This window comes from Colobus angolensis, unplaced genomic scaffold (assembly GCF_000951035.1).
Source record: "Colobus angolensis palliatus isolate OR3802 unplaced genomic scaffold, Cang.pa_1.0 Scaffold402, whole genome shotgun sequence".
NCBI lineage: Eukaryota > Metazoa > Chordata > Mammalia > Primates > Cercopithecidae > Colobus > Colobus angolensis.
Genome location: NW_012117400.1, coordinates 711,098 through 720,338, shown reverse-complemented (window position 1 = coordinate 720,338; position 9,241 = coordinate 711,098). Strand labels below are relative to the sequence as shown.

Below are 9,241 nucleotides of genomic sequence, written 5' to 3'. Positions count from 1 at the left end.
ACTGGGCTCCCACTTGTCCTAGGGGCTAATGAAACATAGAAGCAGGAAGTGGCTGGGAGCAGCCAGGGATGGGGTTCCCACAGGAGAGGAGCACCTCAAGGAGGATGCCCACGGGGGCACAGGTGGTCAGGGCTTGGCCTAAGGACCAGGTTGCCAAGCGGAGCACTTCCCCACAGTCGGCACTGGAGAACGGGTTACTTCACCCCCGCGTGGACCTCCCCCACGGCTGGGGTGTGGAGGCTAAGCCTGGGGGTCCAGTTGTCCCTGGTCCCCAAGCAGTAGCCCCCTCTGCCTCCAGGGTGGGTCTGGAGCAGGAGGGGGGCTCTGCCTGGGGGCCGGGCTCTCTGGGGCCGCCGTTGCGCCGCCCCCTCCCCGCGCCGCATACCTTGCCCACAGCCGAGCAGCTGGGAGGCTATTTATAAAGGCGGGTGAGATCAGCGGCCGGCCGAGGCTATAAATTCACAGGCCGCGGCCAGGCCCCACAGGAGCAGCCGCCCAGGGCACCGGAGCTGCGGGCTGCGCGGCCGGGATGAGCGCGAGCACGGGTGGTGTTGGGGACAGCGGCGGCAGCAGCAGCAGCAGCAGCAGCAGGTAGGGCTCGGCTCGGGCACCCGGGGCCCCTGGCATCTCTCACGCTCACTGCCCACCCACCCCACCCACAGCTCACAGGCCTCCTGCGGGCCCGAGTCCTCAGGCTCCGAAATAGCCCTGGCCACGCCGGCGCCTCAGATGCTGCAGGGGCTTCTGGGCTCCGACGATGAGGAACAGGAAGACCCCAAGGATTACTGCAAGGGTGAGGCTTGGCCTTGGGCACGTGCGGCCTGACGGCCACTACAGGGGACCCACGTGGGCCAGATGGCCAATGGGGTCGAGGTGTTTGGGGGCCCAGGGGAGTGAGAACCCCCACCACCCCAATCTATCATCTCCCCTTGGCAGGCGGCTACTACCCTGTGAAGATTGGCGACCTGTTCAATGGGCGGTACCACGTGGTGCGCAAACTGGGCTGGGGCCACTTCTCCACCGTCTGGCTCTGCTGGGACATCCAGTGAGTGCCTCCTTCGCCTTCTGGGCCCAGCACTGGCTGGGATCCTGTCCCTGGGTTTGGTTGGGGCCACCCTGATCCCTGCTGTGGGTCCTGCCAGGGCCACAGCCTACAAGGGTCTCGGTATTGCAGGCGCAAGCGCTTTGTGGCCCTGAAAGTGGTGAAGAGTGCAGGGCATTACACGGAGACAGCTGTGGATGAGATCAAGCTCCTGAAATGTGTGAGGCACCTCCCTACCCACTCCCAGCTCCCCTGGAGCTGCCTGGGGCTTGGCAATGCGGGTGCAGGGCCTGCTGGGGCTCTGTGGGGCAGGGCGGGGCTCCCCGAGGGGCAGCCTCCAGCTGGCTGTGCCAGAGGGGGAGGATCTGGAGGAACCGGTGAGGGACAGGAGGGGTTGGCGACCTTTCTTCCAGCAGGGCCCAGCTGGAGCAGAAGAGGGATACATTGAAGGGAGCTGTGGGCTTCAGGGCAGGGTGGAACTGTCTGTGGCCCCTTGGCTTTTACTCCAGGTCCGAGACAGCGACCCCAGTGACCCCAAAAGAGAGACCATTGTCCAGCTCATTGATGACTTCAGGATCTCAGGAGTCAATGGAGTCCGTATCCTTTGCAGGAAGAGCAAAGCAGTGTGGCAGCCAAGGGCTAGCAAACGGGGGGCCCTCATTGCTAGAGCCTGTCTGCAGATCCACACAATGGGCTTGCATCCCTCCCAGTAACGCAAGCGTCTGGTATGACCCCACCCCCAGGTAATTGTGTTTACGTGGAGGCAGTAATAAGCTAGCGTTGATTGTCCATGGATGTTACTGGCACCCCCAAACGGCAGGTGCTGCCTCTGTGGTGCTGCCTTCCCTTTGGGGGACTGCCAAGAGGCCCTATGGCATAACTGGCGTGGGAGTGGGCTGGCCTGAGAGGCCTCTGTGCCTGCTTCTCCAGCGCCACCTCTAGGATGACCACAAAATGCACCATCCCAACTGGCATACATGTTGAGAGCGACAGGGACACTATCGATGACACCAGCATACTGGTGACCAGGACTGCGCCGGGGAGGCCCTGCCTCCCCACCTCCGCATGGCCCAAGCCTCGCCGCTCCCCCAGCCGAGGGTGGGTGGGGCCTGAGCCGCAGCTGGTGTCTACTGTCCACCCTTCACTCCCGGCCTAGATGTGTGTATGGTGCTGGAGGTGCTGGGCCACCAGCTTCTCAAATGGATCATCAAGTCCAACTACCAGGGCCTGCCCGTGCCCTGCGTGAAGAGCATCGTGAGGCAGGTGAGTGCCACCCACTGGGCTGCCCAGCCTGGCCTGAGGGGGAGTTCGTGGAGGTCAGGTGCAACCTTCCGCAGGTGCTGCATGGCCTAGACTACCTCCATACCAAGTGCAAGATCATCCACACGGACATTAAGCCCGAGAACATCCTGCTATGTGTGGGGGACGCCTACATCAGGCGCCTGGCTGCCGAGGCCACGGAGTGGCAACAGGCAGGGGCGCCACCCCCTTCCCGCTCCATAGGTACCAAGGGTCCACATGGGGCTGGGTCAGGGCCTCTGGGCCTGAACCCTTGCCTGAGTCTCTGTTCCTCCCTGTCTCCTGCTCCCCACCTACACTCCCAGTCAGCACTGCCCCCCAGGAGGTCTTGGTAAGTTGGGGGGCCCCTCTCCCATGCGTCCTCTCCCATCCGAGCCAACTGGAGGCCATCTCTGGAGCCACACTGGCTGCACTCCCTGCTTCATGCACTCCCACGGTGGTCATCCCGAAAGGCCGGGTGGCTGGGCGGAGGGTGACTTCCGGGACGGTTCAAATGCCCCAAACTGCTCTTGGTGAAAGGATGCCGCCTTTCCCGAGTGGCCACTTCCGGCTGCCTTAGCTTGGGCTGAGAGGGAACACAGAGCACCCTGAGGCGGGCCAGTCAGGGCCTCCCACTCCTAATGGAGCTGTGGGGAGTGGGGCCACAGGCGGGGAGGCAGGGACAGTGGTGAGGAGCTGGTGCCAAGGGGCGCTGGCACCACATTCTGGTGTCCATGGGAGCCCTGGGGCCCGGAGAGGCCTCTTCCCTGGTGGCCATGCAGGGAAACCTTCACTTCATGCTGACTGGGGTGGGCGACAGGAACCCTGGGGTGACCCTGGCTCTGACAGCAGACCGGTAAGCTGTCCAAAAACAAGAGGAAGAAGATGAGGCGCAAACGGAAACAGCAGAAGCGGCTGCTGGAGGAGCGGCTGCGGGACCTGCAGAGACTGGAGGCCATGGAGGCCACGACCCACGCTGAGGGTGAGGGGCCACAGTGGGTACTGGGTCGTGAAGCACAGCAAAGGCTGCAGGGCATCTGCTCAGCAGCTGCCTCCACCCCGTCTCCCTAGACTCTGGCTTGAGACTAGACGGGGGCAGCGGCTCCACCTCCTCTTCAGGCTGCCACCCCGAGGGTGCCAGAGCAGGTCCCTCCCCAGACTCTTCCTCCCCCGCCCTGAGGGATGGCCGCAGCCTCAGCCCCGGCTCACAGACCTCAGGCTTCTCCGGCTCCCTCTTCTCTCCTGCCTCCTGCTCCATCCTCTCCGGCTCATCCAATCAGCGAGAGACCGGGGGCCTCTTGTCACCTAGCAGTAAGTTGGGTGGCGGGTGGCGGGCAGGCAGGGCTGGCAGGAATCGGACCACTTCAGTCTCCCCGCTCTGCCTTCTCCAGCACCATTTGGTGCCTCGAACCTCCTGGTGAACCCCCTGGAGCCCCAAAACGCAGATAAGATCAAGATCAAGATCGCAGACCTGGGCAACGCCTGCTGGGTGGTACGCGCAAGCCTGGGAGAGCAGAGTGGGGGGCCCTGGTCCAAGGGTGGAGGCACAGGGCCACTCTTGGGGAGCCCTGCCCCAGCCTGCAGTGCACATGAACCATCGGCTGGGTGGGCATCGGTCCTGCCCAGTCAACAGCACCGGGGCTGTGGCCAAGGGCAGCGGCCACTAGGAAGGGGTCAGCCTCAGCCTCAGATCACTGGGCCTGTCCCTCTTGGAAGATCTGGGGACCCCGAGGCTCAGAGCAAGCCCCACGGAGCTCCTCGGGTAGGTGGATCGGGGTGGGGTAGGAGTCCGCGGGGGCAGGCCAGCCTTGGCCCTGGCCCCTGTCCCCAGGGCTCCCCTTGCCTCCAGCACAAGCACTTCACAGAGGACATCCAGACTCGGCAGTACCGGGCTGTTGAGGTGCTGATCGGCGCCGAATATGGCCCCCCAGCAGACATCTGGAGCACAGCCTGCATGGTACGCCCACCCGGGCTGCCCTGTGCCCAGGGCCACCAGCCCACTGGCCAGCAGCCTCACTTCCTCCCCCTTCCAGGCCTTCGAGCTGGCCACTGGTGACTACTTGTTTGAGCCACATTCTGGAGAAGACTACAGTCGTGATGAGGGTAAGGGATGAGGGCCCTGGGCTCAGCCTCCCGGCCTCCCGGCCTGCCCGCCCCCAACCTCCTCTTTCTGCCCACAGACCACATCGCTCACATCGTGGAGCTTCTGGGGGACATCCCCCCAGCCTTCGCCCTCTCAGGCCGCTATTCCCGGGAGTTCTTCAACCGGAGAGGTGAGGGCCCGGGCAGGCTCAGGCCATGTGGCTGTAGGGAGGGTGGGACAGGGACCTTGGACTCTGCAACAGAAGGCAGGCCTGGAGACAGGGACAGAGCCTGACGCCCGCTGGCCTGCCCACAGGAGAGCTGCGGCACATTCACAATCTCAAGCACTGGGGCCTGTACGAGGTACTCATGGAAAAGTACGAGTGGCCCCTAGAGCAGGCCACGCAGTTCAGTGCCTTCCTGCTGCCCATGATGGAGTACATCCCCGAAAAGCGGGCCAGTGCCGCTGACTGCCTCCAGCACCCCTGGCTCAACCCCTAGGCCCGGCCACGGCTCCGCCTCCAGCTCTCCCTGCCTTGAGGGAAAAGTGGCACAGCTCCCCACAACTGCAGGGCAGAAGAGACGCTGGAGCCAGGCCCGGCTCTCAGAGCGTGTTCTGCCTGAGACCCCCAGGAGGGCCCTTGGAGAAAGTGTGTGTGTTCCTTTCTTAATAAAGCGTGGACTGAACATCGGTGCCTGGAGTGAGGGAGGCCCACGTCAAGTCTAGGCAGAGGCTGCTTTATTCTGGGCTTTGCCTACCAGGCTGGCTGGGGTGCTGGGGTGGGAAGGAGAATCCAAGGAGCAAACCAAGAAGGTCCCAGGGCCAGCCTAGGCCTCCACAGCCCGGCCATTGATGACGCGGATGTGGCGGATAATGTCCTGGATGGCTTCAGATGTTGTGCCCTGGCCCCCGATGTCTGGAGTGTGCATCTGTAGGACACAGGCAGGCTCAGCACACGCCAGGCCCCGTCATTCCCCGCTGTACAGGTGGCCCGGGGCTACCCACTGTCTCCTGTGGCGTGCAGGGCTGGGACTGCCACAGGAGGGAAGTGGCACCAGCTAAGGGCCAGAAGGTGGTGTCGGCTCCATTACCACCCTCGCCTGGGGACCGCGGTCAGTGCATGAGGTGGGCTACAGGAGGCTGCAGGGGGAGACTGCGTGGGGCAGCAGGGTAGGGCGCAAGGGGAACCTCACATTCTCATTGTCCATGGACGCCAGGACAGCCTTACGGATGGAAGTGGCATAGGAGTGCAGCCTAGAGGACGGGACAGCCAGGCTTCAGTCCCTGGGGCCCGGAGGGCTGGCCAGGGGCTCGCGGGGCACCGGGAGCCACTCACTTGAGGTGGTCCAGCATCATGCAGCTGGCCAGCAGGGTGGCCGTGGGGTTGGCGATGTTCTTATTGGCGATACTCTTGCCGGTGTTCCTCGTAGCCTGGGGAGGCAAGACGAAGGAGAGTGGGTGGAGGGCAGAAGGATGGTGACTCTGCTCCTGTGACGTGTCCAGAAGAGGCCACTCCACAGGGACAAAAGCCCACCAGCGGGTGCCAGGGGCTGGGGGAGGGTGTGGGAACAGACAGCTTATGGGGACAGGCTTTCCTCGTGGCGTGGTGAAAACGTTCTGGAATGACATGGTGGTGATGGCAGTACAACCCTGGATATCCAAAAAACTACTAAATCGTGCACTTTGAACGGGCGAACCCGATGGGATGAGTGTGCCTCAGTAAGTCTGTGAACTAGAAAAAGGCGGCAAGCTGCGGCCCTGCCCCCAGCACTCACCGTTTCAAACACTGCGTACACATGGCCATAGTTGGCCCCAGCCACGAGGCCTGGGCCCCCGACCAGTCCCGCGCAGACGTTGTTGACAATGTTGCCATAGAGATTGGGCATCACCATGACATCGAACTGCTGGGGTCGGGACACCAGCTGCGGGACAAAGAGGGGGCTGGCCGAGGGGCAGATTTGGGAGCATGGGTGACAGAAGCCCAGGGCACCCAGGGCGGGGGGATGGCACTGGGCAGGCTAATACCTGCATGGTGGTGTTGTCCACAATCATGTTCTCGAAGGTGATCTGGGGGTAGCGGGCTGCCACCTCCCTGCAGCACTGCAGGAAAAGCCCATCGCCCAGCTTCCTGGTGAGGGTTAGGAACAGGACACCAGCTTGGCCATTGCAAGTCAGACGGAGGGATGGGGCATGCAGAGGCCCCAGGAGGCTGGGGTCTGAATTCTAACCTGTCCCTCACCAGCAAAACGGACAGAATCCCACCCCACCTCCCCTAAGTGCGGGCTCTGGCAATGCCTCGAGGGCAACAGGGCACTCGCCTGGGGTGGCCCCTCAGTGGGTAGCTGGGCTTTTGGACCACAAATCCCTGAGAGCAGGCGCAAGCAGGCCACTGCAGCTGTTTCTGGACTACTCTCAGAGGGGTCAGGGGACAGGGGGCATACATGATGTTGGCCTTGTGCACGGCCGTCACTTTCTTGCGCCCGCTCTCCTGCGCCAGCTTGAAGGCATACTCGGCAATGCGCAGGGACTTAGCCTTGGTGATGATCTTCAGGCTCTCCACCACTCCCGCCACGCTCTGAGGAGGGGATGGGGAGAAGAGACCCATGTGCTACTGAAGAGCGGCACCGGCCAAACAAGCTGGTGTGACGGAGCCACAGTGCGAAGCACCCCATCCGCGTATTTCTGACTTCTCCCTCGGGCACAGCCCCTGCCCTCTGAGGGTATGCCTGTGCCTGGTTCCTTAATCTCTCCCCTTAATCTTGACCCTAGGGGGGCTCATCCCGGGCCACCCATGCACACCTCATGCTCCAGGCTGCTGTACTCGCCCTCTGTGTTCTCCCGGACAATGAGGATGTCTATGTCCTTGTGCCGGGTCACCACGCCTGGCAGGCTCTTACAGTGAATGACGTTGGCATAGAGGTCCAGGCTGGTGCTGGGAGGGGACAGAGAAAGAGGCTGCTAGGCCTGACAGGTGGCTGACTGGAGCCAGACTCCGCTGGCTCATCCCACCTTAGCCCCACCGAGCCCCCAGCCCGCACACCCGGATCTCACCGAAGGATGTTGTTTCGAGATTTGTGCGACGGTGGCAGGTTATGGTTGGTTTCAATGTTGCCTGCAAAACACAACACAGGTTTAGTGGCACTGCCCATCCCCACCCCAGCTCAGCAGGGCAGCTGAAGTCTGCCAGGGTCAGGAGAAGACTTGGGGAGCAAAAATGCTGAATGGAACAATAGAATGCAACTTCCAGCCTAAGCCCCACAAGGCTATGTGCTCAGGCATCTCGAAGGGTGCCTGGTGGAGCAGGTGCTCCATGAATAACCACTGAGCGGTGGAATGAACAAGTCAATAAATGAATAAAGGCTGGCAACCGGCCAGGCAGCCATGCCATTCCCTGCCCAGGCTCTGGAGCAACAGAAAGTGACCACTTTTTTTTTTTTTGAGACGGAGTCTTGCTCTGTCGCCCGGGCTGGAGTGCAGTGGCCGGATCTCAGCTCACTGCAAGCTCTGCCTCCCGGGTTTACGCCATCCTCCTGCCTCAGCCTCCCGAGTAGCTGGGACTACAGGCGCCCGCCACCTCGCCCGGCTAGTTTTTCGTATTTTTTAGTAGAGACGGGGTTTCACAGTGTTAGCCAGGATGGTCTCGATCTCCTGACCTCATGATCCGCCCGTCTCAGCCTCCCAAAGTGCTGGGATTACAGGTGTGAGCCACCGCGCCCGGCCGACCACTCTTTACTAACAGGCTGGCCGGCCAGGCTGGAGCTAGCAAGGTGGCCTTCGCGGTGTTACTGCCAGGACCCTGCATCAAGGCACCACACTCAGAGGCAGGCAGGACAGCTGGAGTAAGGGAAGCAGAGGCTGGTGGCCGCTAGAGACAGCAGTCAGAGGGTGCCAAACAGAGGCCGCCCCGCCCAGGTCGCTCCACTGAGTGCAGGGCTCCCCTGTGGCTGGCACAAAGGCCCCTCCACTTGACTGCCAGGGCCTGGGCTCCTCCCGGGCTCATTTTTGCTCACACGCTCCTCACACAGTGCAGGTAATGGGCTGAGTCTGCAAAATGAGCGATGGAAGCAGTTTAGGAATCTCAAGCGAAGCCCCGAGAATCCCTGCCTGGGCTGTGCCATCCACCCCCAGGCTGGCTGCAGCCGAAGCGCCAGGCAGAGGGTCAGAACTACATCTCTGTGATACCTGGTTTGTGAAGAAAGATGCTGAGGGTCAAAGCTGACCCCAGCAGAGATGACTGTCTCAAGAAGGAAAGAGGGGTGGGAAGGAGCCCGTCAGGGAGCCTGTCACTGGACAGGCGCACACACAGCTGCTCCCACTCAAATCCCAGCATCGTAGCGCAAACAGGCCCGAGGAGGCGTTCACCCAGTCTCCAAGCACAAGGGTCCTTTCTAGTCAGACAAGCCCTGAAATCAGAGCCGTGGGACCCCACAAGAGTCAGCTCAGAGGGAGGTAAAAGAAATCATGCGGGCTGGGCGTGATGGCTCACGCCTGTAATCCCAGCACTTTCGGAGGCTGAGGTAGGCGGATCACGACGTCAGGTACTGAAAATACAAAAATCAGCTGGGCGTGGTGGCACATGCCTGTAATCTCAGCTACTCGGGAGGCTGAGGCAGGAGAATTGCTTGAAACTGGAAGGCAGAGGCTGCACTGAGCCGAGATCGCACCACTGCACTACATCCTGGGCAACAGAGCGAGACTCCATCTCAGAAAAAAAGCAACAGGCCGGGCACGGTGGCTCAAGCCTGTAATCCCAGCACTTTGGGAGGCCGAGACAGGTGGATCACGAGGTGAGGAGATCGAGACCATCCTGGCTAACACGGTGAAACTCCGTCTCTACT

At 62.0% G+C, this 9,241-nt stretch overlaps 2 protein-coding genes across 4 annotated transcripts in view; one reads left to right on the top strand and one right to left on the bottom strand.

The window, feature by feature from the left end:
• The first annotated feature begins 529 nt into the window (after positions 1-529).
• On the top strand, positions 530-5,119 carry SRPK3 (SRSF protein kinase 3). Of its 3 annotated transcripts, XM_011955870.1 has the most exons (16): positions 530-591; positions 663-793; positions 937-1,045; positions 1,175-1,262; positions 1,552-1,639; positions 2,199-2,305; positions 2,380-2,545; positions 2,647-2,672; positions 3,173-3,302; positions 3,392-3,439; positions 3,539-3,631; positions 3,712-3,812; positions 4,170-4,277; positions 4,354-4,423; positions 4,501-4,593; positions 4,719-5,119. In XM_011955870.1, exons 1-16 carry the CDS (start codon positions 530-532, stop codon positions 4,901-4,903), a joined length of 1,605 nt encoding a protein of 534 aa, XP_011811260.1. In that variant the 3' UTR covers positions 4,904-5,119. The 3 variants fall into 3 exon arrangements, with proteins under 3 accessions (XP_011811260.1, XP_011811259.1, XP_011811258.1); XM_011955869.1 differs by having other exon boundaries at positions 3,392-3,631; XM_011955868.1 differs by having other exon boundaries at positions 3,170-3,302; positions 3,392-3,631.
• A 5-nt stretch (positions 5,120-5,124) lies between these two features.
• Positions 5,125-9,241, bottom strand: part of IDH3G (isocitrate dehydrogenase 3 (NAD+) gamma) — an 11,502-nt gene continuing 7,385 nt past the window's right edge. Inside the window, exons 6-13 of the mRNA XM_011955871.1 lie at positions 7,455-7,515; positions 7,203-7,335; positions 6,845-6,978; positions 6,429-6,531; positions 6,179-6,325; positions 5,740-5,834; positions 5,597-5,657; positions 5,125-5,332 (exon numbers count right to left, since the gene is read on the bottom strand). Coding sequence (XP_011811261.1) covers positions 5,231-5,332; positions 5,597-5,657; positions 5,740-5,834; positions 6,179-6,325; positions 6,429-6,531; positions 6,845-6,978; positions 7,203-7,335; positions 7,455-7,515 — 836 coding nt within the window. The 3' untranslated portion in view covers positions 5,125-5,230. The remainder of the gene's footprint in view (positions 5,333-5,596; positions 5,658-5,739; positions 5,835-6,178; positions 6,326-6,428; positions 6,532-6,844; positions 6,979-7,202; positions 7,336-7,454; positions 7,516-9,241) is intronic.